The sequence below is a fragment of the Colletotrichum tamarilloi genome, assembly GCF_030869305.1.
Source record: "Colletotrichum tamarilloi strain Tom-12 chromosome Unknown Scaffold_57.1, whole genome shotgun sequence".
In the NCBI taxonomy this organism is placed as follows: domain Eukaryota; kingdom Fungi; phylum Ascomycota; class Sordariomycetes; order Glomerellales; family Glomerellaceae; genus Colletotrichum; species Colletotrichum tamarilloi.
This window is the reverse complement of record NW_026849439.1, coordinates 1-27,978: the sequence shown is the minus strand read 5'-3', so window position 1 is coordinate 27,978 and position 27,978 is coordinate 1. Positions and strand designations below refer to the sequence as shown.

The 27,978-nt window shown below is 50.6% G+C and overlaps 10 protein-coding genes across 10 annotated transcripts; 6 read left to right on the top strand and 4 right to left on the bottom strand.

The window, feature by feature from the left end:
- Nucleotides 1-23: 23 nt before the first annotated feature.
- CTAM01_11051 (voltage gated chloride channel) lies at nucleotides 24-2,342 on the top strand (the record flags this gene model as incomplete). Its single annotated transcript, XM_060527063.1, has 2 exons — nucleotides 24-971; nucleotides 1,056-2,342. The coding sequence occupies 2 exons, from the start codon at nucleotides 24-26 to the stop codon at nucleotides 2,340-2,342; spliced, it is 2,235 nt and encodes a 744-aa protein (XP_060378233.1).
- Nucleotides 2,343-2,853: 511 nt separating this feature from the next.
- CTAM01_11050 (NADH-ubiquinone oxidoreductase B18 subunit) lies at nucleotides 2,854-3,292 on the bottom strand (the record flags this gene model as incomplete). Its single annotated transcript, XM_060527062.1, has 3 exons — nucleotides 2,854-2,955; nucleotides 3,076-3,200; nucleotides 3,268-3,292. The coding sequence occupies 3 exons, from the start codon at nucleotides 3,290-3,292 to the stop codon at nucleotides 2,854-2,856; spliced, it is 252 nt and encodes an 83-aa protein (XP_060378232.1).
- Nucleotides 3,293-4,708: 1,416 nt separating this feature from the next.
- CTAM01_11049 (serine carboxypeptidase S28) lies at nucleotides 4,709-5,950 on the top strand (the record flags this gene model as incomplete). The annotated part of the gene is made up of 5 exons (XM_060527061.1): nucleotides 4,709-4,936; nucleotides 4,989-5,106; nucleotides 5,162-5,316; nucleotides 5,373-5,668; nucleotides 5,734-5,950. 5 exons carry the CDS (start codon nucleotides 4,709-4,711, stop codon nucleotides 5,948-5,950), a joined length of 1,014 nt encoding a protein of 337 aa, XP_060378231.1.
- A 1,657-nt stretch (nucleotides 5,951-7,607) lies between these two features.
- CTAM01_11048 (uncharacterized protein) lies at nucleotides 7,608-8,420 on the bottom strand (the record flags this gene model as incomplete). The annotated part of the gene is made up of 1 exon (XM_060527060.1): nucleotides 7,608-8,420. One exon carries the CDS (start codon nucleotides 8,418-8,420, stop codon nucleotides 7,608-7,610), a length of 813 nt encoding a protein of 270 aa, XP_060378230.1.
- Nucleotides 8,421-9,636: 1,216 nt separating this feature from the next.
- Nucleotides 9,637-11,066, bottom strand: CTAM01_11047 (phosphoesterase; the record flags this gene model as incomplete). Its single annotated transcript, XM_060527059.1, has 2 exons — nucleotides 9,637-10,655; nucleotides 10,706-11,066. Coding segments are annotated over 2 exons (1,380 nt in total), but the record flags the coding sequence as incomplete, so codon positions are not given.
- A 535-nt stretch (nucleotides 11,067-11,601) lies between these two features.
- Nucleotides 11,602-13,716, top strand: CTAM01_11046 (multicopper oxidase; the record flags this gene model as incomplete). The annotated part of the gene is made up of 1 exon (XM_060527058.1): nucleotides 11,602-13,716. One exon carries the CDS (start codon nucleotides 11,602-11,604, stop codon nucleotides 13,714-13,716), a length of 2,115 nt encoding a protein of 704 aa, XP_060378228.1.
- A 3,098-nt stretch (nucleotides 13,717-16,814) lies between these two features.
- On the top strand, nucleotides 16,815-17,956 carry CTAM01_11045 (endopolygalacturonase 1; the record flags this gene model as incomplete). The annotated part of the gene is made up of 2 exons (XM_060527057.1): nucleotides 16,815-17,015; nucleotides 17,069-17,956. 2 exons carry the CDS (start codon nucleotides 16,815-16,817, stop codon nucleotides 17,954-17,956), a joined length of 1,089 nt encoding a protein of 362 aa, XP_060378227.1.
- A 1,231-nt stretch (nucleotides 17,957-19,187) lies between these two features.
- CTAM01_11044 (glycosyl hydrolase family 61) lies at nucleotides 19,188-20,290 on the bottom strand (the record flags this gene model as incomplete). Its single annotated transcript, XM_060527056.1, has 7 exons — nucleotides 19,188-19,231; nucleotides 19,299-19,548; nucleotides 19,602-19,662; nucleotides 19,720-19,973; nucleotides 20,039-20,068; nucleotides 20,132-20,140; nucleotides 20,198-20,290. The coding sequence occupies 7 exons, from the start codon at nucleotides 20,288-20,290 to the stop codon at nucleotides 19,188-19,190; spliced, it is 741 nt and encodes a 246-aa protein (XP_060378226.1).
- A 3,397-nt stretch (nucleotides 20,291-23,687) lies between these two features.
- CTAM01_11043 (uncharacterized protein) lies at nucleotides 23,688-24,158 on the top strand (the record flags this gene model as incomplete). Its single annotated transcript, XM_060527055.1, has 1 exon — nucleotides 23,688-24,158. A coding segment is annotated over one exon (471 nt), but the record flags the coding sequence as incomplete, so codon positions are not given.
- Nucleotides 24,159-24,473: 315 nt separating this feature from the next.
- On the top strand, nucleotides 24,474-26,010 carry CTAM01_11042 (peptidase family M28; the record flags this gene model as incomplete). Its single annotated transcript, XM_060527054.1, has 2 exons — nucleotides 24,474-24,580; nucleotides 24,648-26,010. The coding sequence occupies 2 exons, from the start codon at nucleotides 24,474-24,476 to the stop codon at nucleotides 26,008-26,010; spliced, it is 1,470 nt and encodes a 489-aa protein (XP_060378224.1).
- Nucleotides 26,011-27,978: the final 1,968 nt, after the last annotated feature.

Below are 27,978 nucleotides of genomic sequence, written 5' to 3'. Positions count from 1 at the left end.
TAAGACACAACACTAATGAGAAAATGGCCTCAGACGACGGTGAAACCAACGAGAATAGCCCCCTCCTCCCAACATCCCAAACCAGACAGTCCAGCTCAACACCATCGCACCAACCCTCACTCTCCAAAGCAGACCAAGCCCTAGGCCAATCGCCCCCTCTAGGCGACCGCCTGCCCTACAACGACTACACCACCATCGACTGGCTCCGCGATTTGACAAAGGACTCCTCCCGCGCCCGTCGCCTCCGCGCACGCTCAGGTATCCGCGGCACCGCAGCGCGCTGGTTCGACCAGTGCCAGGGTTGGATCGCCGCCGCGGTCATCGGCGCGCTCACTGCCCTCGTTGCCTTTGTCGTCGACGTCTCCGTGGCGACGGTGAGCGATTGGAAGGAGGGGTACTGCAGAACGAATGTTTTCCTGGACCGTGGGCAGTGTTGTTGGGGGGTGTCGGAGACGGGGACTTGCGATGCTTGGAACCACTGGGTTGGTGAGGGCGATGGAGGGGGCTACGTCGCCAGCTATGCTGTCTACGTCTTGTTTGCCCTCCTCTTCGGTATCGTCGCGGGAAACGTCACCATGACCACCAAAGCCTCCCTGCCAGCCGTCGACGCCGATACTGCCGTCACAGCAGGTGCCATGACGGAGGGCAAGACGATGTACATGGCCGCCGGCAGCGGGATCCCCGAGATCAAGACGATCCTATCGGGCTTCGTGATCCCTCACTTCCTAGACTTCAAGGTCCTGGTCGTGAAAGCCGTGGGCGCAACCTTTGCCGTGTCGACGGGTATGTGTCTGGGCAAAGAGGGTCCCTTTGTCCACATCTCGACGTGCGTCGGGTGGCTGGTGGCCAACCGGTTCCCCAAGTACAGGGACAACCCGCGCAAGATGCGGGAGATGCTGAGCGTGGCATGCTCTTCTGGCCTATCCGTCGCTTTTGGTGCGCCGATTGGCGGTGTGCTGTTCAGCTACGAGGTATGTTGTTGATTGTTTTGATGTGTCTGGTCTCGTGGTTCCAATCGGACTGGATTGATGATGTTGACGAAACCCATTAATTAGGAAATCAGCACGTATTTTCCACGACGCGTATTGTGGCGCGCGTTCCTGTGTTCGCTCATCGCGGCCATTGCTCTCAAAGCGCTGAATCCCACGGGAACCGGGAAGCTGGTGCTCTTCGAGACGAGCTACGGGGTCGACTATGACCCGGTGCACTACTTGGTGTTTGTGTTGCTGGGTGTCGTTGGCGGCGTGTTCGGCGGAGTATTCTGCAAGGCCAACTTTCTTTGGTCCAAACGTTTCCGCAGATACGACATCGTCAAGAAGCATCCCGTGCTCGAGCTATGTTGTGTCGTATTGGCCACCGCTCTGCTGCAGTACCCAAACGTGCTCATCCGCGACACGGGCGACGTGGCACTCTCGAGGCTACTAGTTGACTGTAAGGAGCCAGACGGTAACTGGATATGTCAGCAGGAGGGAAGCAACGACAAGAGATTGTACATGCTGCAGCTTGCAAGCAGCACGGTCATCAAGTTGCTCCTGACTATCATCACCTTTGGATGTAAAGTCCCCTCTGGCATCATCATCCCCGCTCTCGACGGCGGCGCTCTTTTTGGACGATTGGTGGGTCAGTTCGTTGGTGGGATCTCACCCGGTATTTTCGCAATGGTCGGCGCGGCGGCCTTCCTCGCGGGCGTGAGCAGGATGACTGTGAGCTTGGCTGTTATCATGTTTGAGCTGACTGGCGAGGTGACGTACGTGCCAGCCTTTATGTGTGCCATCCTGACCGCCAAATGGGTGGCGGACGCGATCTCGGGGGAATCAGTGTACGATCTCTCGCAACACCTGCTAGGCCACCCCTTTCTTGATGCGGAGCAAGCTCACGAGGTGGTGCGGAAGCGAGAAGCCACCGCCCGTGAGCTGGTTCCTCCGGCCGGGACAATGGAGGAGATCACTCTGTGGGTGGGCAGCGAGTACCGCGTCCGTAGGGATGTGCTGGCGGAGAAGCTGCGGAAGCTGAAGGCCAGGGGACTCATGGATGCGGGCCTCGTTCTCGTCAGTGACGCTGGACTGCTGTTTGGCTATCTGCCCGAGGCAGAAGTAGAATATGCGGTGCTGACTGGCGGCGAAGCGGAGGAACTTGATTTGCGGACTGGCGTCATGACTGAGTTGGTTGACCGAACGCCGCTCACAGTCTGCGCCGAGGCTCCGATGGAGCACGTTTTGGAGATGTTCGGGAAGTTGGGCCCTAGGTACATCATCATCCTTGAGCCGGAGACATCGAAGGTCCTGGGCGTTGTGCTTAAGAAGCGACTGCTGGACTTTCTGGATCGGGTGAAGGCATCTTGATGCATCGGCCTGGGCCACTGTAGAGTCTTGGAATTTAGCGCAGTCAAATCGAAAGGCTTAGTTCTACCACCCTGTCGTTTCTTTCCGACTGGCAATCTAAGTTTGAATGGCCAGTTGCTTAGCTTTGTCTTCAGAGTAACCCCTGCCCACGAGCCCTCGTGGAATATTCGTCTGTCACTCTGTCATGTCATTCTCCTACTGCCAGGGCGCATGACGCAAATGGTCCCTTCCACTTCCACACTTCAAGACACTTGACTTCTCGTGATGCGTCCTCCTCGCAGATGTAGCGCTTTTCGCCATGTCGAGCCCTCGTACCGCAACAAACTTTCCTCATCATCGGGCCATAATGGAATCGCAAAAAGACGTCAATTCGGCTCGATCTATGACCCTCGCGGCAAGATCAATCCCATGCTGCCCTTTTCTGGCCCCTTGATCCTCAAATAACAGGTTATGTACACAGACGCTCGCCGTCCCAGGCTCGTTTCGTTCGTCTCGTCCCGTTGCTACCACTCTAGTTGCTTCTCGTTCCCTTCTCCGCGCGGAGCTCGTTCATCTTGGCGACACGCTTCTTGAACTCGTCGTATTGACACTTCTCGTAGCTGTGGCGCTCGTCCTGTTTCGATTGGATTCTAGGTTAGCGACAAACTGTGTTCTCGGATTCATCGGACGGGTCGATTGAGAGGTCGAGAGGGAGGCCGGATAGGGGCGGATGGTAGGGGCGAGAAAGACTAACATTGCACTTCCACGGAAGGTACCAAGTGTCGACACGGCAGCGGTTGAGGGGGATGAGGAGACCGGCGCAGCTGTCGCGGTACGGGAGGGGGAGCTTCGCCTCCCGCATCTCCTCGCGGGTCGCTTCTGGAGAGGAATGTCAGCCATTGCGGGTGGGTGGATAGCATGGGGGTGATATTATGGGGAGACGGACCCCTTGGTGCTGAGTCTCCGGCCATTGTGACGACGATTGGGGTCTGTAATGGGCGAATGAGGCTATCGTCGATGGTCAATTGGGATTCTGGATCTTGAAATGTCGTCGGAGCTTTGGATTGGATTGTGGAGCTTCCGACAGTGAATTCCCTGATGGCCTGGTTTGTGAGGCTAAAAGCGGTTGATTACCTTTTGGGGCATTTGATTGGTTGGGTGGGTTCACCACCAGCACGGTCGCTCCAGAGCCAGGAAGCCTCCTTTTCAGTCCTCTTCCATGTCTCTACCAACTTGAACTTTATTACACTACATACTGCACTACAGAGTACTTTACACCGGGTTTTACATTGCCGGGCGCCTTTACAAGCTCTAAGTTGTAGCTGCTTACACCCTTAACTCGACGACTTGTACGCACTCTTCATGTACCTACAGTACTCAGTCTGTACGCAACCAACCACATAACATAGCATACCCACTTCCCGAACGCGATAGTCTCTTTATCTGGTTATCTACAAATCCCTGATTCACTGATAAGTTGTGTGGTGAATGGCGAGGTACCCAAGTAAAATCATCCGTGGGGTGGTGGTGAGCGCAACCCTTCAAGCCCGCCTGCAGCAACGTAACATTCCCTGAGTCGATCGTCGGCAGCGGCCTTCAGTCTATCTAACCATTTCAACTCATTATCGATGAGCTCTGTGCGGTATTTCTTCCCCCCAAGTACATACTTCTCAATGGCAGAACGTCTCGACGTTTCCACGGGAAAGATGTTTGCCTCTTAAGCCGAGCTGAGAGGCTCACCATCCGAGACTTTTCTGCACAAGAGCCGATCACGCAAAACCAACTCCTATGAATTCATCCAGAACCCCAAAACACCTTCCCATTGTCGCAGGTCGGCCCTTGGACCGGAGACAATAGTTCCTGCCGGAGTGCCGAGGCGTGCCACCCGACCTGGGGCCATCGCCATCTCCCAACGCTCACCTTCCGCTTCCGGCTAACCTGTCGGCCCACGCAACGAACTTCTCATCACCTGCAAATGCCTATCAGAGACCGTAAAGCCGTTGTCAACCCGCCTACAACCCCCCGGTCTCATTATGGAGACCTCGTCGCATTTGGCCCTTGGGCCCCGTGCGATGCCGGGGTCGCACCGGGGCTAGTACCTCTCCCGCCAACACTTGGAAAGCTTGTTCCTGTTCACTGTTGCAATACTGTGAATGTCGACAATGTCAAGGCATGCGCTGTTGCATGGCATGCTGCTTAAGCGGACCCGATCATCGCTTCGTATTACCATGAGATACGGGGTCTGCGCCCTGGACCCATGTACAACGCTTCTCTTAAAAGATGCAGCTCCCCCGCGGCCGTGATCATGGAGCTGGAATTCCTTCTTGGTTGACGAGCGTGCCAAGCCAGTCGTTCTGTGTTCTGAAGATCCTCGGCTCTACGTCACCATGAAGGTCTCACTCGCCTTGCTCAGCTGCCTCGCGGTGGCCCAGGCCCATTTCGCCTTCCAACCCATCCAGCCTCCTCTGAGGGCTGAAGATGAAGAGGAAGGAGTCCTCTCCAAGAGAGAAGCCGGTTTCTTTGAGCAGCTCATTGACCACAATGACCCATCTCTCGGGACCTTCCAGCAGAGATACTGGTGGAACTCCACGTACTGGGAGGGACCTGGTTCTCCGGTACGACTTGTCTCGCCTGATGCTGTGACCATCTCACTGACATGAATTGTAGGTGGTGTTCTTCACGCCTGGAGAATCAGAGGCTGCCCCCTACACCGGATACCTCACGGATCGGGCCATCACAGGAGCCATTGCCAAGGCAATCGGCGGTGCCGTCGTTATGGTTGAGCGTATGGAACTTGCCACAGACACTGGAGCAGAGCCAAGAAGACTAATGCTGCGCAGACCGTAACTGGGGAACCTCCCTGCCGTACGCGGTCCAAGACACCAAGAACCTCCAGCAGCATACCATGACGAATGCTGTCCTCGACTTTGCCAACCTTGCCCGCAACGTCCAACTGCCTTTCGACAAGAACGGCAGCAGCAACGCCCCCCAAGCAGTGAGTATCGAGCCCAGGCCTTTGTCAAGTAGACCGACAAAACTGACGACCCGTAGCCCTGGGTGTACACCGGCGGATCATACTCCGGCGTCCTGGCCGCAGCCATCGCAAAGCTCGCTCCGGGAACCTTCTGGGCCTACCACTCCAGCAGTGGCCCTGTCGAAGCGACCTACGACTACTGGAGCTACTTCCTCCCCATCCAGAACGGCATGCCTAAGAACTGCAGTCGCGACTTTGAGCGGATCGTCGACCACGTGGACAACGTCTTGCTCACCGGCAGTGATGATGAGATCTACTCCCTGAAGAAGAAGTTTGGCCTCCAGGACCTTGCTCACAAGGAGGACTTTGCCTCGTAAGTTGAAGCCTTGGTTGTAATGGAGACTTTGGATCCGATTCTCACATCTGTGATGTCTATAGGGCTCTCGTCGGACCCCTTGGCTACTGGCAGTCCATCCAGCTGTACTCGGGATACTCTGCCTTCTACGAAATGTGCGATACCGTCCAAGGCGCCATTGGTAACTTCTCGGCACCCAACGCGACGTACAGCGCAGACGGCGTCGGCCTTAGGGAGGTCGTAGAGGGCCTTGGAGGCTGCGGCGGCTGGGTCGCGGACACCGACGATGATTGTTGTTGAGGGGCGCTGGAGGAGGAGGGTGGTGAAGCCCTTTCCGATTCCACGGTTGGCACCGGTGATGAGATAAGTGAGTCCGGAAGACATTTTGGAAGTTGAGGTTATGAAGTTGAAGGGTTGTGATTGTTATTGAGTTAGTCGATGTTGAGATGGAGGTTGTGGAAGGTGGAATATGATGAGGATTCACTCAAATAGCAGAACGAGGCCAAAGAAGACATCTTAAATAACTTGTGTAGATTCATCGTTCGAGTTGACACGTTCATAGTTTCTGATGGACTGACAAATGCAGCATCACATCTCATGCTCGCACGCCTTGCGGAGTAGCCTATCTTCGAAGGGAATCGAAGTGTTGCAGAACACCACTCCCAGGGTTCGCCATTCAGTTCCGGGGCCGAGCATAGCGTCTGAACAGATTGATAATCGTGGTTCGGATGGACTGCAGTTTTGGGAACGGCAGAGTTCCTGTCGCAGTATCAAAAGTCTGGGCGTGTGTACTGTTCACTAATCCAGAAACATGGCTACGAGCTAAGAATGGGATTGGGATTAGTAGTGCGCGCCGCCAAATATGCGGGCTCAGCGCTCACCTGCATCATTACAAAGCATGAGACTATATCAAGGCTCTGTTCAATTACTTATTATTGATACTCGTCTGAAAGTCTCGCGGTCTGTTCCGGAGCGTTACGGGCTTTGCCATTCTGATAAGATCATCTGAGCCAGTCAAGATCATAAAGTTTCCCTTAGCGAGCTTCTCACAAGTAAGACGACAAGTTTATTGGCTCACCCTTAAAAGGATCTAGGTTACTTCATGTCGTTCATGGCAAGCATTGTCACCATAGCACGATTCATCCAATTTAGGTAGCCTAGATGGAGAATGGAACATGAGGACGTTCGGACGAGTACAAAAGCATCACTGGCGCCTGTTCCAAGATTCAAAACTTGAGCGTATATTTTGGAATTGCATTCCCGTACCTCAAAAAATCTTCATCCGATTTAATGAATTCAATTCGATCATGGATGCTGAATCTTTGATATTCGACGTAAATCACTGGGTCTCAGAATTACTCGTGTCTAATGTATTGATAGCTGCCTCTTTCTAAGATATTCCTCGTGGGATGCTGAGGAACTGACTTCGTCCTACGCTACAGCACCTGTTCTTTCGTTCACCTTGTCTTATCAAATAAGGGGCCTTCTTGGCTGAGACTCCGAGCTTTCTCAGAATATCTCAAAGCGGATGATCCCAAGTTTATCAGGATCGCTTGGAAGTTGGAAGCGTAAGCTGTGAGCATTTTCAAGCTGTATCAAGGCATCGCCCATCACTAAAGATTAGTGATCAACCCACGCCGCATCCGTCAGCCCCGCCACTCCTTCGATTCGTGTTCACTAATCACCTTCACTTGGTCATTAACAAATCCAGACGGTCCTCTGCCTCGGATTGCGCAGCAGCTCTAATCGTAGTATTCAGCAATGATATCAGGGCAAGGCATAGCCAGAACTTCTAATCAGTATTTTTAACGGGCTTTTGCATGCTGTAGTAGGGTATATGTGGCGTTGATTGCCGCCTGCAATTAACTGCGTCGTTTTTGCGACACATGCTCGATCACCTCATTGCTGAAGAATGTGATCATATCAACGTGCAACTCTCTTCTATCGATATGCCACCTCACGTCCACTTCTGGTCAACCAACCGTACACATAACACCGCAGCCCCCGCGGCGCAACATCCGAACAACGTCATCTGAAGTCCTTCCCATAGACATCGTGTCCGTGATGTCTTCTTATCGCTCAATAACCAGCTCTTTCCGGCTCCAAAGATGAACAAAGCAATGAGACAGACGATGATGCTCCACAGAAGCCCGTGACCGACGCTCGAGGCGAAGAAGTACGGCAACAGGGGCATCATCCCACCACAAAGATATCCGATAGCGATTGACAGGCCCGAAAAGATTGGCGATATCAGCAGATGGCTCTTGTCGACGTTGTCAATTCCAACAAGAGCGTGGAGTCGGCTAGCTTGGGTGCCATTGATTCTCTCCGAAGCCCAGCTTAACCCTCCCGGCCGAGACCTCACGGCCCCAATCACCATCGCGACGGTTGTCTCAGGTAAGCCCAGTGGCTGGAGATATCGGAGCACTGTTTCCTCTCCGTCTATCGCTCCGCCTGTCAGGCTCTTCTCGTCATCGATTTCGTCCTCGCTGGGTCTTCCTGCCGACGACAGCATGCCCTGTTCTTCTTCATCTACCGGTGATGGCTGCACCGTTGACGAGTCATTATGTGAAGAGTCCCGCGCTGCCAAATAGCCACCAATTCCCATGCTGATGCATCCCGCGCATATCTCCGCGAGACCGGCGTAGATGACCGTCTCGCTGCGGCCAAGGGAGCTGAGACCGGCGGTCAAGGCGAATGGTACTGTAAGGCCATCTGAGAAGCCGAGTGTGAAGTCTGAGAGGAAACGAGAAAGCTTGGGAGAGACCATTGTGGAGGCGATGTATGTGTTCTGCGAGTTGGGGAGTTTATTTGAGCGAGGGGTTCACCACCCAACACTTTGAAAGGGGCTTGTCGGGCTGAATCAAGGCTGCCAGGAATGGTGAACTGGGTTGTTGATTTGAGTGAAACAAATGAGATTTGGGGCAACTTCGCATTGAACTCCGGCGATCGAAACACAGAGTTTGGAGGTTCCAATCCAGAAGGCTCAAGCTGTAGAGAAACGGGAGCAGAATCCTGGGAATGATACACCGGCAAAGGACGGGCTGCATTTTGCCCCTCACGCATGGCTCAGTCTCCCATTCATCAACGGTTCTGTCCACGCGCAGTTTCTGCGCTTCTTAGTGGACGATACAGCATAGCCACAACACAACCAAAAAGTCGGCTGAGAGATGCCGTGATACCCAAATGTTTCCCTTAGTGGAGAAATAGTCGGCATCGAAGTCGAAGAGGGGTGTGGGGGAGCAAGAAACATCTGTCAAGACACAAGCTTTCGCCCAGAGGCGATGCCAAGAGCGACCACGTGTGTGGAGTCCGGAGAATATAACCCCTCAATCTTGGGCCAATGAATCGAGACGAATTTCTCACCTTCCCGACCAGGAAGGACATTTTGGGCTCCTAATGCAGGGATAGCCGTTGACGATCTCTTCTCCACTCGACATTTCCCCTGCTCGGGCCGTTGTCAATGAACATCCTTGTGGAACGACTCGTCGACATCACGAGGGCTGATTCTGCATGCCGTGTACCATCCGGGTGACGTATTTTAGATACTGAGTGGTTGGTTTTGCTCGGCCAAGTCCGATGCCATTCCCGTTGCCCTCTCTCTGAGCGGTGTTGTTCTTATTATCTCTATCACTGTCGCGACTGTTACTTCTGTCGCTCTAGGTACCTCTGGCGTCTCTATAGTCTATCATCTTGGATACATGTACGCATATTCGAGGACGTATACTTTAGACGATTGTAATAGAGATAATAATAAAAAGTGAGAAAAAAAAAGTGCTAAAGAAAACTAGTAAAGAAATCTAGTAAGGTTATAAAAAAGAACAGGCTTTAACAAGGCTTCTTATTAGAAGTATATCCTATAAGACCTAAATATCTAGACTCTAATTGTATTATAACTTAATTACTTAGAGGATATTCATTCAAAGTCGTAATAATAAATTTATCATTACAATGCTAGTATCTACTAGGTGCTTTGTCCCGAGACTTTATGCCTTGTAGCCAGGAGGCGGGTTAAGTCCGTCCGAAACCTGAACAGTATCCTCGTAGTACGTAGGAGCTTTGCTGTCTTTCCAGGTCGCCTTGATGGACTCGAGAATCTTCCTGCCGGCTGCATTCTCGTCCAGAGCCAAGTTGGGCTTTGGGTACTGCTTCGCGGTTTTGCTGTTGAAGAAACCAGCATACGACTGGTTGAAGTAGCGGTCGGGCACTGTCGAGGTGTTGCTCCACTGACGAATGACGCTCTTGGTCTTGTCTGCGACAAACTTGTAGACGTTGGCGCCGACATCCCACCTTCCGAGGGTCGGGAGGTCCCAGTTGGCCTCAACTGTAGCAAGCTCAGAATAATGGTTATAGAAGTTTGAGTCCGTAGTGCCAACGAGCTCTTTAGGGATTGAGTCTCCTAAAAGAATGCCAAGAATGCGGTTCTTTTGCGTGTACGTCTCATTCTCGTCCCAAGTGACCAAAACCAATGTGTTGTTCATGAAGTTCTTATCCTCCAGCAGTGGCTCAAGGAACTTCCTGTTCCAAGCACCTGCAGTAGTGACAGACGCATCGTGACCGTCCGAAGTCATGTTCGGCGTGCAAAATAACCATTGGGGTAGTTTATTGGCCTTGAGGTCTTTGTGGAACTGTGATCGCTCCGGGTAGACCATGGACAGGTTCTTGACCTGGGACAGGCGCTGCTCCGAACTAGTGACGCTGTCAAAGAAGATTGGCGGGTCATGTTTGCGGACATAATCGTTAGCTCCGTTTTGTTGGTTCACCCATGCCATGCCTTCGAAACCTGAGAACGGCATGTCTTCCTGGTAGGCCGCCCATGAGATTCCTTGTGTGTCCAGGAGATCAAACACAGTAGAAACATTGCGATCGGCGCGATTGAAGTTATCGTTATTCATGCCCAGATAATCTCCAGAAACCGATGCAAAGTAGTTGGGCTCAGAAGGATGAGTGACGGCAAAGTTGTTGGACAGCGTGATGCCCTTCTTGGCAAGCCAAGCAAAGTTGGCTGCGACAGGTCAGATTCTGAGGGGATCAAGGGCTCAAGGAAGCACTAACGATCACCGATAGCCTTATCGTAATCGGTATTCTCATTCCAGATAATGACAAAGCGGTCGAAAGCCTTGCCTTTGACGTTGCTGGTTGGGCTGCTAGTCTTGGCTGTGGCAGCAGCAGCAGCGACAGCAGCGGTGCCGGTGGCAGTGTACCGAGTCTCCCAACCTCCAGAAGAGCTTGAAGAGGTCGCTCGAGCACAGAGAGGCGCTACGGCAGCAGCATGGGCGCCGGCCGCGAAGATAGCTGCGGCAACTGCGTAATGCATCGTGGAAGATGATGAAGCTGAAAAGGCCTTCAAACGAGTGGTTGAAAGAACGACGTGGCGAGCACAAAGTAAACCAAGAGCCTCAAGGCCGGGACTCCTTGATTATTCATATTCTCTATGATTTGCTGTCGGGCACCTCCGTGTCGGTGACTCTGTAGTATCGAGACGAGGAATGGGGAAGGTCACATCCCTGACAGGCTGACAGCATCGCCACCCCTGCGCACGGGAACGCTCGTCGATCCATTAAACGAACAGATGGATGGGACGAAAAAAGGAGCCTGTCAGTACTTTTCGATCTAGTGGATGGCATTGAATCCATTTCCCCTCAGTCGACTTGGACCGTCCGAACTCCAATTGCAGACGCAGGTTGTCAAAGTGTGAGGTCTGATTGGGCCATTTCCAACGCACGTGTAAGAGGACAGGCATGCCGGCTTCCCGAGAGGGCGGCAACGAGCGGGCAGAAACAAAACAGAATGCTACGCCACCCCATTTTCCAAAAACTTACCTGCCTTGAACGGCAGTTCGGCTCGTGAGCGGCATTTTGTTCGCATTTTCAACCTCTTGTCTGAATTTGAATCTCTTCTTTGCGTTGCGTTATTCCGTCCATTCGTCAAGACGCAATGAGATTCACGCCATGGACGACGTTGAGCGAGGAAGCGATCAAAAGAGGCTTTTGAGTCCATCTCTAACGATCTCCACCGATTTCAACTTGGACCATCTGGAATCTTCGTCTTACAGTTCAGCTACGGAGGACAACGGCGAGAAATCGCCATTTCTTCCCCCCCAAGATGATGATGAGACACCGCAACTGCTGAGGAGTCAATCAGAGGGCGCTTTACTGAGTCGAGTCTCTACAGGTTTCTTTGGCGTTTTCATATTCTTCTTCATTTTTTATGCATCAGATCTGCTTTACCCTGCGGCTGCACCGCATCGTTCTCAAACGGCGGTCTATGTGGTCAAAGAACCGATACCATCGTCGCCACAATTGAGGGACTCGTCGGAATATGTTTTGGGCTCTTCGTGGGACTTCAACGCCGTGCCAAGCATCAGAGAGTACTATTGGACCATCAGCGATGCGATCTTCAACCCTGATGGGATCTTTCGGCCGATGATGCTCATCAACAACCAGTTTCCCGGACCTCTCATTGAGTGCAACGAGGGAGACACCATTGTTGTCCACGTCCGCAACGAAGCCGTCAATGCCACAGCCATTCATTTTCACGGCATGTATCAAAACGGCACGAACTCCATGGACGGCACCGTCGGCGTGACGCAGTGCCCTATTGCACCCAACGCGACGTTCACGTACAGGTTCACGGTCGAGAACCAGTCAGGAACGTATTGGCACCACGCACATCACAGCAACCAAGCTTCTGATGGACTCGTCGGGCCTCTCGTCATCCACCCGAGAAACAACCAGGGAACGAGAGATCAGTACTCGACTGATCGGGTTATCATGATCTCAGACCACTATCACAACACATCGGCCGAGTTGTTGATGGACTATCTTCAATCAGACCAGGAGAATGAAGAGCCTGTGCCGTCGAGTGGCCTCATCAACGGGCGCAACTATCGCGATTGTGCCGACTTCGACGGATGGAGTTGCCAGAACGAGAAATCTCGTGTATCCTCGTTGGAAACCTTTAGCCTGGCTCCAAATGAGCGACATCGCCTGAGGTTCATAAATACTGGTGCCTTTGCCGAATTTCAGATCGAAATCGACGAGCATCCGCTCTACATCACCGAGGTTGATGGGACTGATGTACGCCCTGAACCCTTCCACCGCCTCAATATCCTTCCGGCACAGCGCTACAGTGTGATTATTGAGACCAATCTCACCACTGCCGACTCGTTCTGGTTGCGAGCTAGGATGACCACGCACTGCTTCGCACGAGAAAATCCCTGGCTCGATTCAGAAGTGAAGGGGATCATCCGGTATGCCACACCAGGACTCTCTAGCAAAGAAAAGACGTATGAATCGGCATCGGAGCTCAGCGAACCACAAAGCAAGAGCTGGGACGAAGCTATAGATGTCGACTGTCGAGACATGAACACAACTTTACTCAAACCTGTCGATGCAATTCCAGCACCCAATGTCACAGCCACAATGTACCTCCGCGCCAACTTCGAAATAGGAGCATGGCGTCTATCGCGGGGCTTCTTCAACGCCTCGACGTGGCACGCCAACGCCACCTCGCCGGCTCTGTATCGCTTCATGGACGCCGCGAAAAGCGACAATGACACGTTGTTGCCGTCTACAACCGGCGTAAACGACATTACCTTCAATCCAGAGAATGAGTTCGTGTACCAGACGCAAGGCATCCAAACGGTCAACATCATCATCAGCAACTTTGACGACGGCGCACACCCGTTCCATATCCATGGGCACAAGTTCTTCGTACTGAAGCAGTCTCCAACGGGCTACCCACCCGAAGACATGGCCGAGTTGGAAGCAGAACTCGCGGCTTCGGGTGTTCTGGAGAACCCGCTCAGAAGGGACACCGTAACAGTCCAAGGCTACGGGTGGGCAGTCGTCAGAGTCTTGCTGGACAATCCGGGCGTGTGGGCGTTCCACTGCCACAACGCATGGCACGCAGAGGCGGGCATGGTAATGATGATTGCAGCGAGAGTCGAGACGGCCAAAGAGTGGAAGGTGGCGAGCGAAGAGGAAGTAAGGCTCTGCGGGTTGCCTGGGGTCGAGAAAGGGGTTCGGCCTAGTGATGACATTTGGTTTGGGAACTTTGGTTGAGAGAGTAAATACGAGATTCTGTAAATAGAGGGTTAGTAAGTGCTATTGCTCGGAGAGCAATCATTCCCAAAGAGAGATTGAGAGCTTCGGCGGACAATTGGAACCCGCTCCCCGTGATAATTACACCGCTTCTAACGGTCTAACCCACGGGGAAATTGTCGAGTGCATACGCTCCATCTGTTTACGTCCTGTAATGAATCAGAAATCAGCTGTTGTGGGATCCATCCATCCATCAGTCAGGTCTCTACTAAGTCCGTCGGCGAAATACTGACGGCTAGAGTACCCTTGTCAACCCGTTTGTTGTCAAGCCCCCCGTGGGCAAGGCGTTGTGGTCCTCGGCATTATCCCTTGCTCATTGGAGTTGTGATCCACCAGAGGTTTCCATCGCCTTTCACTTCTCCGCGTATGTACGGAGCAAGTCTTCTGCAAAAGAAAGTTGCTGACATCTACCGGTCGAGTACCGAGACATTGTGTCTAAGAAGGACAAGACAGCTTCAATAGTACCGGCAGTTCCGAAGCTCCTTCCTTTCGTAGATACGATGGCTTCATGTCTCTGAGGCATCGACTCATGACGGAAAGTGCGCTGGCTGCACTTCGCACCAGAAAAGGAGCTACTTGCTTGGAAGTTGAATTGGGCCCGACGATCTAGACCGCTGAGAGTCTAGAGGTTCTCAGCAGGCTAGTCTGCATGTAGTTGCTTGAACAGGGGGCACATTGAATATTGCAAGAGATTAGGAAATAGGCAAACGGGTCCCGTACTAACTCAATCGGATACCGGATTCCGCAGTACCCATCATCCGGTCTCCCATGAGTGCACGTGTGCTGTATCATCCGTGTGGTCCCATAATCCCATTTGCCATCATGCCCATTTCTCGCCGGGCTCCGCAATGAGAGGCGAAGTTCTGGGCCCCTTAATTCTTCTTTCTGCAGTTCTGCGATGAATTGGTTGTAGTGTTGTTGGAACTTCCACGTTGCAACCTTTTCTGCCAATCTGTGATCGTCACTTTTCGGTCCGTTATAAAATTCTCAAAGTTAAAAAAGGAGAGGTGTAGTACGAAATTGACAGAGATTTCCAGTTTTCTGATGTAAAAAGGCCCGTTGAAACAAGAGACAACTGATGCGTCGCATTGAGTCGGAAATAAAGAGCATTTGGGCGCTCGCGCCCCAGTTTATCGCACTCTGTTCGTATGTTGGTCCTATCTTTCTTCACCCACCTGCATACATGTCAGTGCCGAGTTCCATATTATTTTTGGGGTAAACGATTCCAGCTAGATAGGACGCGCGCCCCATCAACCCATCATTAGGATGGAGCCGCTGAAGCATCTAGATGGACGTTGTCTTGCCTCTAGAGACTTGTGCCGCTTGCCGGCTATTCAAGAGTCATGTCGATGTCATGTTTGCTATTGAATGATGATATGCGGCTGAGACTTGAGGGTGCCATGTAGAAAGAGAGCCGGCAAGTCGGACGGAAAAACCAAACATGATGCGACGTTGAAATTGAAGATTCAGAGTTTTGACTGGTGCAAATTCAAGGACTGTCAACTCCCTAGCTGCCGTTCAGATGACTTGTGTTTCATCCGCCATCCAACATGGTCAACACGAAGAAAGGCGCAAACTCTAATTCCCTTTCAGGATCGTGAGAGGGGGGAAGGAGAAAATCTGCCAAGTCAAAGTGAGTTAAACACCTGCATCAGTTACGTCGCGCCGTCAAGCGAAAAGGCGCGAGCAGCCGAAGGTGTTGGATGCTCGACATTTCATGGTCAAGACTCAAATTAGCTCGTCGACGGGGACCCGGTTCTGGCAATATTCTGCACATTCTGCACGCGTGACGGGCCAGCGCTAACATGACTAGGCCATCTTGAGGAAGTTTGGAGGGCAGCAAAACAGTTGAGGATGGGCCCGAAACTCTGAACTTTCCCGCCAATCATGGGCAGAATAGGCAGAAATGTTCCATGGCAGCACCAATTCTCGTGGCTTTTTGGTAGACGCTCCCCGAAAGTCAATTCTATTGCAATCGACTGCCGTACCGTGATGTGATCAACCCCCCACCCCACTCCCATAAGTCCCTTCAGCTATACGTGTTCGGGAGGCCATGACCATCACATTACCAACGATTCAACCAAGCTAACCCTGAGGGCACGCAATATCAGTCGAACTCTGTTCAATTTAAAGCTCACATTGTCTGACCATAAACTTTCCACCAACCAGCCGCCCCGGTACTGGCATCCCTGGGGAACAATTGGTCCGTTACGCGTCCAGTGCTCCTAGGCAATCCCCCTTTCGCGGCTCCCGTCCCCTCCTCCTTCTGTATGATGCCCCCCCAAATGCTGGGAGGTTCGATGTTTACCACAATGGGACGAAAGCCCCAGTTGAAAGTTGCGGCTGGAAGAACGGCACGGAACTCGGCAACTTGAGATCCAGGATTGATACAACCACCTATTGAATAGAGTGCCTAGATTCGATCGGTGCAAGGGCCGGACGACCCTGCTTCAACAAGCCTTAGCCTTGGCGGCGTACGAAAGTAGTCCACAGACGCGGAGCTCATGGTGGCAGTGGTGCTCGTCTATGTCAATCGCGGAGATGGCACTGTTGGGCAGAATCTAGTGCGATTCCAGAAATTCAGGAGTTATCGGTGGGGTTTGCCTGCCTGCATGGGACTATAACGAGCAAGGGCCATCCCCGGCACTCGCGTTGCTTCTGGCCTGGGGCCCGGTCGAGCTCCATCTTCCATCTAACTGACTCGGCCAGTGTTTCCCTGTTCCCATGATGCGTCCAGACGACCGACTGTGCAGTCGGTACGTGGAACAAGGTATCCGTACTGGATAGGAAGAGAGCAGAGGAGGATGGTAAACAGGAGCAGTTCATTGACAGGCCTTGGCAAGGCTGTGCCAAGAGATCCCGTCGATTTGGATATAAACCATCCTGCAGTTCCTCCCCAGATTGCCAAGAAGCTTCCAAGACATCACTCCCGCAGATCTCATCCAGTTTACCATTCTAGAGTCTTGGCTCATTCATTCTTTCGTCTTATTTTTTAACAAGCATTCTGATACTGTGTATCAAGTCACTCTCTACTACCAAAACAAATTCCTTCCAACAAAATGGTTTCTTCACTTCTCGCCCTCGGCGCCTTGGCCGCCACTGCTATCGCTGCTCCCCTCGATGCTCGCGCCAGCTGCACCTTCACCGATGCCGCTGCCGCCATCAAGGGCAAGGCTAGCTGCACCAGCATCATCCTCAACGGCATCGTCGTCCCTGCCGGTACCACCCTCGACATGACCGGTCTTAAGTCCGGCACCACTGTAAGTTTGGAGATTCTGGCTACTGAATAACACCTAAGCTGACACCGTAAAAGGTCACCTTCCAGGGCAAGACCACCTTCGGCTACAAGGAGTGGGAGGGACCCCTCATCTCCTTCTCTGGTACCAACATCAACATCAACGGTGCCTCTGGCCACTCCATCGACTGCCAGGGCTCCCGCTGGTGGGACTCCAAGGGAAGCAACGGCGGCAAGACCAAGCCCAAGTTCTTCTACGCCCACAGCCTCAAGAGCTCCAACATCAAGGGTCTCAACGTCCTGAACACCCCCGTCCAGGCCTTCTCCATCAACAGCGCCACCACCCTCGGTGTCTACGATGTCACCATTGACAACTCCGCTGGTGACTCCGCCGGCGGCCACAACACCGACGCCTTCGACGTCGGCTCCTCCACCGGCGTCTACATTTCCGGCGCCAACGTCAAGAACCAGGACGACTGCCTCGCCATCAACTCCGGCACTAACATCACCTTCACCGGCGGTACCTGCTCCGGTGGCCACGGTCTGTCCATTGGCTCCGTCGGCGGCCGCTCCGACAACACCGTCAAGACCGTCACCATCTCCAACTCCAAGATCGTCAACTCCGACAACGGTGTCCGCATCAAGACTGTCTCCGGCGCCACTGGTTCCGTCTCCGGCGTCACCTACTCCGGCATCACCCTCTCCAACATTGCCAAGTACGGTATCGTCATCGAGCAGGACTACGAGAACGGCTCCCCCACCGGCACCCCCACCAACGGCGTCCCCATCACCGGCCTCACCCTCTCCAAGATCACCGGCTCCGTCGCCTCCTCCGGCACCAACGTCTACATCCTCTGCGCTTCCGGTGCCTGCAGCAACTGGAAGTGGAGCGGCGTCAGCGTCACCGGTGGCAAGAAGTCCACCAAGTGCTCCAACATCCCCAGCGGCAGCGGTGCTGCTTGCTAAGCGTCTCGCACTTGCGAGTTTTCTCGGCCGCTCTCTTCTGAGTCGGTGATACCCACCCGGGGGTGCTAGTCTCTTTTCCCTGGTGGGAACGCTGACGCGGATTGTTTTGTGCTGGACTTTCTTGTAATGAGTTGAGCCGTGTCTGCAAAGTAGTCAGCCGGGCGCAAATTTGTTCCTGTATATAATTTCCTTTGTCGTTCTCAAGATGTCTTGAGGCGAGATACATACGAATCCAATCACATACTGGATGAACCTCATCGTTACCTTTCTTCGTGACTCCAAAATCTTCAAGCTCGCAATTGACCCATGTTCTGCTTTAAGCCTTTGTGCCAAGAAACCAAGAGATAAACGACTGCTCATTTCCACACGAGTTACAAGGATCCCTACATGGCATACCCCTGGACTGTAAAGTGGCCCGGGCCCCCGACCCTCATTTCCAGCAGAACCACAAAAGGGCCTGGCCACGCGACATTTTTAATCAACACAAGATCAACCCGAAAACAAAAAGAACTGCCCACATGGTGTGGGGAAAAAAGCAAAAGAAAGACTCCTCGACGGGGAATTAAATCGTGGGATTTCCCCGGTGACAAGCAGATATCCTCACCACTAGACTATCGGGGATTGGTGGATGTTGACATCCAGTGATAGTTGGTTGACGGGAACAGCCCTCAGTGCCTAGATCAAGGCTTCAGCCGAACCGTCCCCGCCAACAATCCCCCTTGAAGCTGAATTCTTCTCATTGTTTCATGGCAAACAGTGAGGCAAACAACTTCATTCGATTGATTATGTGCTGAAGTGCAAAGCTCACAGGTTTTTGACCAAGTATGTAGACAGGACGTTATTACTTTATGCTGATGCAACGCGCAACCTCAACACCGATGGCATATCCGAAAGTCATAGCAATAAATCTATCCTTAGCAAGAAAGAAGAATGATTGGCACATGGCACTCCTAGTCACCCTCGGCAGTCTTCATTGATTGAACTGGGTTTTGGATTTGAGCCACGCCTGAGACTGAAATTTAATGCACGGGTGGTGCCCTGTGAGCTTTCGTCAAATGACATGTTCCCAGTTGAGTTGATGCATCTGACGTGGATGATGGATCGAGCCTAACGGCAAGCTCGTCGATCGTGTTCAAAGGTATATACTTTCTCACTTGTCTCAATATGTACACGAATTTAAATGAATGGACGAGCTCAGTCCTTGCTACTGTCAACAGCAATCGGAAGGTGCTTAGCAGGTGAACACAGCCGGGCCGGGAATAGTGTAAGTTTGAGCTTCAAAGAAAGTCAAAGGTCAGCAATTGTCAAGAGTCAAGAATCCAAGAGACATTGTACAGCATACCCTTGTAGGCATCGTAGGTGATACCAGGATCAGTCGACTTGTACGCGCCGGGGATGGCAACCAGCGAAGTCGCAGTCTTGGTGCCGGAACCAGTGACCTGGAGTTGATGGCATCCGGGGTAGAATTGTGCGCCAGGGTACGAGTAGGCGGCGTGCAGAGCAATGATCTCGTGGCGGACGAGGTAGTAGCCCGACTTCAAGCAGGACGGGATTGTGTACTGGTAGCCGGAGTTGGCAACCATGAGGGGGGTCTAACAGATGTTAGTGCCAACTAATCGAGTTGGACATCGCAGGTCCAACTTACATCAGCCCAAGTGTTGGTGGTTCCGGTGCGTCCACCCTCCTTGACCTTGAACCACACAGCACTGTCTCAGAGGTTAGACACGGCACCTAGACACATTTACGTATTACTTTTTACTTACGAAGTGCCAGGCTGCCATGCCTGACAACCGGAATCGGGGCATCGTGCCATGTAGGTGATCACAGGACCGACGTGAGAATCGGGCCAGAGAGTCCATCGCAGGGTGACGGTCGATCCCGCTGCAGCAGTAGCGTGCAGGGCCGCGGGCGTCGAGCCCGAGACGCCGCCGGCTGTGTATCCTCCGCACTGGACATCGATCAAGTCGACGCTCTCGACTGGACCGTTGCCTTGGACCGGGCGAGAGATTCTCTGGGGCTATTTGAAACTTGTGTGAGTTGTGATATCCTCGCATGGGGGATGAAGCTAGAGCTTAGACTTACAGTAGGGCTCGTGTACGGGTCTTGGTAAGGCTAGGTACGTGTCTGTTGTTAGATATACAATAGAACATTTGTATCTTTGATAGTCTAATGTACCTGGTAGAACTGTTGAAAATGAGTTAGCAACCATTATCCATAACACGAAGATATGTCATGACAAACCTGGTAGTAGGTGCCACCAATGGTAGCATTGTCGACGTATCCGTGACCAGCGACCAGAGCCGCAAGGCCTAGGAAGCAAGCAGCGATCTGCATGTTTCGAATATCTCGGACGAACGTCTGATGGACAAAAGCGAGAGATCGACGGCTGCGACAAAGAGCAAGTTGCGTAACGACTGACACTGCCTGCCTGGAGCTGAGCACTTTAAATCCAGAAACTTGCTCTTACATGGGAACCACCGTGCTATATATCATCAACACCCCGACTCAAAAACAGTTCATCCTTTCTTCTCCTTTTCGTCTCCAATGGGGACCACTCCTCTCAATCCAAGACACCAAGCCAGCGTAGCCAGCCAGCAAACTCCTTGGCACGACGACGTTGCCTCCTCATCCCACCCCCCTAGAATCTCATCACGGGAACTAAGAGGGCAGCGCAAAAAGGAAACAACGGAACCACACGAGCGAGTGCCACGGCTCGACTTTATTAACTCTGGCAAGGGGCATTGCCAATGAAAATGGGGAAAACCCGCATTCCACTTTGGAGGCGGGGTTTCCACCAATTAATCAGCCGAGCCATCGTCGCAAGTCAAAACGCCAATGCCACCCGTGTTTTAATTAAAAGAGAACAACAAAGACGAATAAGCAAGGTTGGATCTTGCTACTACTATGTCGACAGAGCGCAACAAACTTTTGCACGGCTTCCGTGATGCTGTGTGCCGTGGCTTTGGATTGCGGGGGGATCTGCGGTGTCACCATGCCGGTTCATGATGCTTGTAAATCTGCGGGCAATGCCGAGGAAACATTTTCGTTTCGAGACAATCTCTCAAATAGCTAAAGAACAAATAATTCAGCCTGAAGATGAGTCTTTGAAGTTTGAGAGATTCGTACGCGTTGATGAAGTCCTTGAAATTTAGGGGCCCAATTGCGATGGAGAATGCAATACAGAAATTGGAACGAGCAGATACTGACCAATACGAAGCATGAATTGTGGCATGAGCTATCAGGAAGCCGAATTGAACAACGCAAGAGCTGCCTCCGTGTCGTCTCTTGGTCATCCCACCCTCTGCCGTTGTTCATGTATTTCTCCCCGAACGGGAATGTGACATCTTGCTCACGAATAGTCAGAATGCAGTAAGCTGAACAGCCACATGATACTTATTGGCTTGGCCGTCAACTTAGTTTTAGTTAAAGGGCGTCTAAGTCTGGAGTGAGGCTCTCTTACCTACATGTCGACGACGTGCGCGGGCTTATGAAATGCTCAAATATCTGCTTTCGTACTCGATAGTGCGTCTGCTTCATCTTCGAAACTGAGCTACTCTTATGATCTGTTCTACTTTTATCACTATGGGGATTTTGGATTCGGAAATTCGAATGTGACAGTGTGAGCAAGGCACATATTTACCACTGAACTACTGCTGATAGCCAACCTCTTGCATCCATGTAAGTGTTTTAGACTTGTGTATCTCATGCTGTAGAATTACCCCCAGAGCGAAGTTGTCTTTGACATAAGACATAAGGTAGTTCTTGTCAGGAGACATTATGTACGAGCCTCAGAGCCTCGGGTCTCCCCATCTATCCATCCATTTACTTCTGCCCTTCGCACCTTCAAGATCCGATTGATTGTTATGCGAACATGTAACCGGTATGTTAGGACTGGGATACCAGACCCAATGGTTCGCGTTGTTATGTCTGGCCGCTGATTAAGTACTTTGTCGACTTCGGCACGATTAATCTGCATAACGCGAATTTCAGAAATGTTTGCATATTCAGCTTCTGAACAATACCCGAACTGGATCTTACTTTTCTTCTTTCAATCGGGACCTCCTTCTTCCGCTCCTTTTATTGATAATGACGGTGGATGGTCTCTCCAAACGCTGTCAAAGCCGCATTCTGTATCCAGACTGCAGGTTATTCTGCAGGTTGATAACGAGTAATGAATAAGGCGGACTGCCGTAGCTCTTCGACTCGCTGGGAATAATACCGAAAGACCGCCGAACAACGGTACCAGATTTGCGCCACAGTTATCAGCGCCAATCTCATGTAGCAAGCCCAGGCTGGCAGGTCGCAGGGAGGGATCACATCACACCGGCTCTGGAGGACGAGTAAAGTGCCCTGGTCTGATCGAAGTGGTGGAAGATGAGGATTCGATCTACTTGGATTTAGATCTGCCGAAAAAGGCCAACGGGCGGAGGCTGCTCAGAGATCGAAATGCGCGCGTCTGATATTCGGTTTTATCCACAAATTCAAATCACGGCAAGAACCAACCACAAGTAAGCCGTCCTGGCTTTGCTTTCGATTTCATCAACATGCAAACCGCAATGATTGATAACTGAGGTCATTGGAAATTAGCCAATTTCTGTAGAGTCCTCGGAAGCAACTGCAAGGCGAGTCATGACGTGCAGGACCATCCTGAGGAGAAGAGAACTTCTCGCAATCAGGAGTTACAATAAGCGTTTGCAATGAGAGTCACACAGGTTTGGAGGCAGCGGGGAATAAGCTCCTGATCAACCGCCCAAGGTTTTAGTAAGGCAGTGCTAACTCCAAAGTTTATTGTTAAGCTTATTTGTTGACTAGGGTGACGAGGTCAGGCTTGTCAGCCCAATAGGGAAGCAAGCGCGTGAGCCGACCCTGAGCCATCGATCGGGTGCTGACGAATGCTAGTTTCTGTTGAAGAAGGCTATGTAAGGAGGCATTTATGGAAGTATTGAATGTGTGATGGTTTCGGAGACTTGTCAGGACGCCATGTGGCTGGCTCTGCAGCTTAGTATTGAGCAAGGTACATCTAGATCAACATTCTATGCATAATGCAGGACGGCCCGGAAAACTGGCATCGGGGACAAGTGTAGATGGAGAACTTCTACGGACTCTCTTGCCTAACGTTGCAGCCAGCCACGGTACTGGCTAGACCCTATTCCCTCTTCTAAAGCCGTGCAGTTACTGCCCAAGAGCCAACAATGAACGTGTCATTCCAAGAGTCTCGATATCTCTGGTAAGACAAGAATATCGAATTGAGACTCTTGATAAGGTACTTGAATTGGGTTGTTGAACTCTCAGATGTGGTCACTAATGGGGCAAATCTACCCATCATCAAGTTCAATATTTTTTTTTATAGTTAGACTTCAACACACGGAGTCTTGTAAAGGAGAGTCCGCAACTGATGAACTTTTCCCAGTTCTCCACGTCTAACCCCCCAATGAGACACAACCATGACGATATTTCAGCCATAAGTAGTCCTGAAAAGTCATTATCGCGTTATCTTCCCCTGTTGTTTGCAAATGGTAAACTCCCCGACGCTCAGATACTCTGCCATGCATCACATCTGACAGAGCCGGCTTACCGATCAAAAGCTCGTTTAATGTCTTGGCAACAAGCTGGAATGAACCCCAAGAGAGCAGGTGCAGCACGTTAAGGCCGACCGTCCAAGACATCAGCTTCCAAAAGTCCCCCTTATCCCCAACCCCGCAAGCCACGCGAAGCAGCGTTGTCGTGCGCCGTGGCCACATCCCGGACGGAAGCCGAGAAGGCGGACAAGACTACGGAAGAAACTTTAGGCCCAAGAACCGTGTTACTGAACCACCAAACGAGAACCCTGGCATCGGCAGAAGAGCAAGATGGGCAGGTCCTTTATCCAACTGACGCGGTGCTGAGCAACAGTTGGTCCCAACCCGCCACCCCGCGATATGAAAAAGTCTTGGCACCTGCCCTTTGGGGTTACATCGTGGCGTGCGAATATTTGAGCCAAGATGTTGTGACCCGCGTCTTGGCCCTCGGGTGCAGCAGCATCGAAAGTGCTTCTTCTATGCCTCTCGCCTTCTTTCCCAACGGCAAACTACTTGCGGTAACACTCACCCGTTATTGCATGACCAAGGCTAGCAGAACAATCAGGCTAGGCGAGCCCGGCTTTGCTGACAGAACTTGCTGGGCTCGAGTTCTGCTTATCAGTTGCATCAATTGGGCCCGCTGATTCGATATGCCTTCATGTTCCCCGCCCCAGAACCCATGCAATCGGCAAGGTCCAAATGCATGCCAAGCTTAACCAGAAGCTTGAGCTCTGACTCTAGGCAAGACCTCGCAATGTCGCCGCGCAGCGTGCCATTCGACATGGAAAGCCAGGGTGAAAAAGCAACTCAACATGCGGTGTTTGCATGCTGTGATCATTATAAAGAAGCGGGCAATGCCCCTGAGCGCGTCTCTGAGATTCTGAGAGCTCAACCCGCCTTGTTCTTCTCGCGGTCTCCTTCCTGGTCTCGCTGAGTGCATCACCAGATCATCCGCCAAGATGAAGACCGCCTACCTCTCCGCAGCCGCTCTGGCGCTGGCCACATCCACCTTGGCCACCGATCCCCTCACTCCTGACAAGATTGAGGCTGACATCAAGACCGTTGAGTGAGTCAATTCCATGCTACCACGATCTCCTATGATGTGCAGCTCTGGCTAACCAAGGCTTAAACAGGCTTGAGCGTGTTCTCTGGAACCTGAACAAGATCGCTCGCGACAATGGCGGCACCCGCGCCTTTGGCACACCGGGCTACAAGGCCTCAGTCGACTTCGTCCTGGAGCGCGCCCAGACTCGCTTCGCCAAGCAGATGGATACCTACCTCCAGCCCTTCAACCACACCTTTGAGCAGACCAACGCCATCTCCGTGACCGGACCCGACGGCGATGTCATTGTCATCAGTGCCGAGTACAACACCGCCACTCCCCTGCCGGGCGGTATCACGGCTCCTCTCATCGATACCCCCGTCGACGACGTGAATGGTTCCGGATGTCTCCCAGAGGCCTTCACGGGCATCGATGCCACCGGCAAGCTTGCCTTGATCAAGCGCGGCGTATGCGCCGTCTCTGACAAGATCAAGAACGCCAAGGCTGCTGGTGCCCTCGGTGTGATCCTGTACAACCAGGTCCCTGGCGACGATATCACCAAGCCCACTCTCAGTGCTGAGAACATTGGTCTCCTCGTCCCCCTGGGTATCATCACCCTCGAGACTGGAGAGGCGTGGAAGGCCCTTCTCACCGCCGGCGAGGAGGTGATCGTCACCCTCATCGTGGATGCCATCTTCGAGGAGCGTGAGACCTGGAACGTCATCTCTGAGACTAAGGAGGGTGACCCGAACAAGGTCATCATGCTCGGCGCCCATCTCGACAGCGTTCTTGAGGGTCCCGGCATCAACGACGATGGTTCTGGCACTGCCGCTCTCCTTGAGCTGATGGGCTCCGTCAAAAAGTACAGCGGCTTCCCCCACAAGATCCGTTTCGCCTGGTGGGCCGCTGAGGAGGCCGGCCTGGTGGGATCCTACTACTACACTGAGCACCTCAGCTCCGAGGACGCCGACAAGATCAAGTACTACTTCAACTACGACATGATCGGATCCCCTAACCCCATCTACGAGCTCGCCTCCTACAACAACAGCGGTATTGGTCCTCAGCTTATCGCCGACTACCTCGAGGCCAACGGCAAGGAGACCATCTCCGCCGAGTTTGACGGCCGCTCTGACTACGCCGGTTTCGTCGAGCTCGGCATCCCGGTCGCATCCATCTTCACTGGTGAGGGCGAGAACGACCCTTGCTACCACCAGGCCTGCGACACGATTGACAACATCAACTGGGATGCCATCACCGTCAACACCAAGGCTGCTGGCCGCGCTCTTGCTACCCTTGCCAACTCTCTTGAGGGTGTCCCCCCTCGCGCCAACACTACCCCGATCCTTCGGGGCCGCGCTGGTGTTCTCCAGCAGATGCGTCGCTGGAAGGCTCTGGCTGAGCACACCAGCCACGGCAAGACATGCTCTCACAACGACGAGAAGAAGATCTACTAAGTGCTGTTGAGACAATGGTGAAGAAACCGCCTATTAGATGTAGCAGCGTCGCGGTCACGGCGGATGTAGATGTAGCCAACACTTTGGTTGAGTTAGCTTATGAGTAATGAAGATAATGTCTACTGAGCCCTGACCTCACCTTTTGAAAAAACAAAAATGAACTGCTCATTGAGACTCCTTGCATTCAACACATGTCTACGCAGTACTCGTGCCCGCCCCTACTTTTTTGGGCATTCGGGACTCATCACCCACTAAAGTAGGTGCTTTTTAGCCAAACGGCCACGTCAGCCATACGGGCACAATTATCGCAATTTATCTCTATATATTACCACTTTTACTACTTTTTATTATAATACTTAAATTTAATATTATTAAAAAGGAGCGTATATAAGTAGCTATTATAGTTATTTATAAAGACCTAGAATTATTAATTATAATAATAGCTCGGTAGTACTCTATTCCGTACTAAAAGCTTAGTTAGAGGATTTTTAGTAAATATTTATTAAAAAAGCGTACTAACTACGGCTATAAGCTTAGTTAGGACTAAGAAAAAGCGATTTATAATTATATTAACTATTTAAACTAAATTAACTTATTTATAAAATACGAGCTCGTTATTAATATTACTAATTACTTACTTACTAAGTTATAGGACCTTATAAATATTAATAATACTAAGGACCTAGCTCCTCCTCTAATTATTAACTTTTAATAAACTAGTTAATTTATTAAAAAGTATAATTATTCTCTAATTAAAGAGAAAGTACTAAATACTAAGCGGCGCAAATTTAAAAATAAAAATATTATTAATTTTTACTTTTTTAAGCTAAAAGAGGTCATTAACGAGTATAAGATCTAGCTTTTTAATATATAAAATATAAATAAAATTAGATTTTAAATAGGGGTTAGGAAATTTAATATAATTATTATAAAAAAAAAGGGCCTATTACTTTACCTTTTTAATTAATAAAGAGTTTACTATTATTATAAAAACTATTTCTATTACTAAAAATTATATATTAGCTTTTTTAATCCTTAGTGGCTCTATTTATATAACTAAGTAATATAGTATTAAAGAGCTTAAATTTAATATTATTATAGGAGTCTTACTTATTAACTATATAAATAATATAATAACTTTAAATTAGATTAAATACTTTAATATATATATAAAGGGTCGAACTAGGGGAGCTAAGAGATTACTACTTATAAATAAATATAAATCTTATTATATTATTAAGTTTATTAAGTATTATAATAAATACAATATTATCCTTTTTAAATTTTTATTATATAGTATATATATTCTCTAACTTCTTAATATTATAGTTTTTTAGCTCTTTAAATATTATTATACTAAAATACTTAACCTCGTAGTTTAAAAAGGCTATATTAATATTACTAAACTAAAATTCCTCGGTTTTATATAGTTTATTTATAAAAAAGTATTTAAATATTCTATAATTCTTTTAGTATTTAAAAAGATAGGTATTTACTTATATAATTTATAAATTATATTTAAAAAGATCCGTAATCGTAGTTATAATTCTTAACTAATTATATTACCTTTTTAAGGGCTAAGTTCTTTATTATTTATTATATTTATAACTATTTAAAAACTTTATTATATTATTTAGCGTTTATAAAAGGATATAAATACCCTTAATAAGGAAATTTAGTACTTAATTAGCGAGGTTTCCTTATTTAAGTAAAATCTTAAGTAGTTTATTTATAAAGTACTTATATAAAGCTCTAAGTTTTTTTAAATAAAAAGAGACCTCGGCTTAACTTAGCTAGCTTAATAAATAAGTAGAGCTTATGTGGTGGTTTTTTTTCCGGCTTTACAGGCACAAAAGATCGACCTTAACGGGATCACGCTTTCAAGGGAAATCACACGATACAGTACACTTTTTAACTACACAATACGCGCAATGTATCCCAAGCACGCGCTCAACGCAATATAGTGAT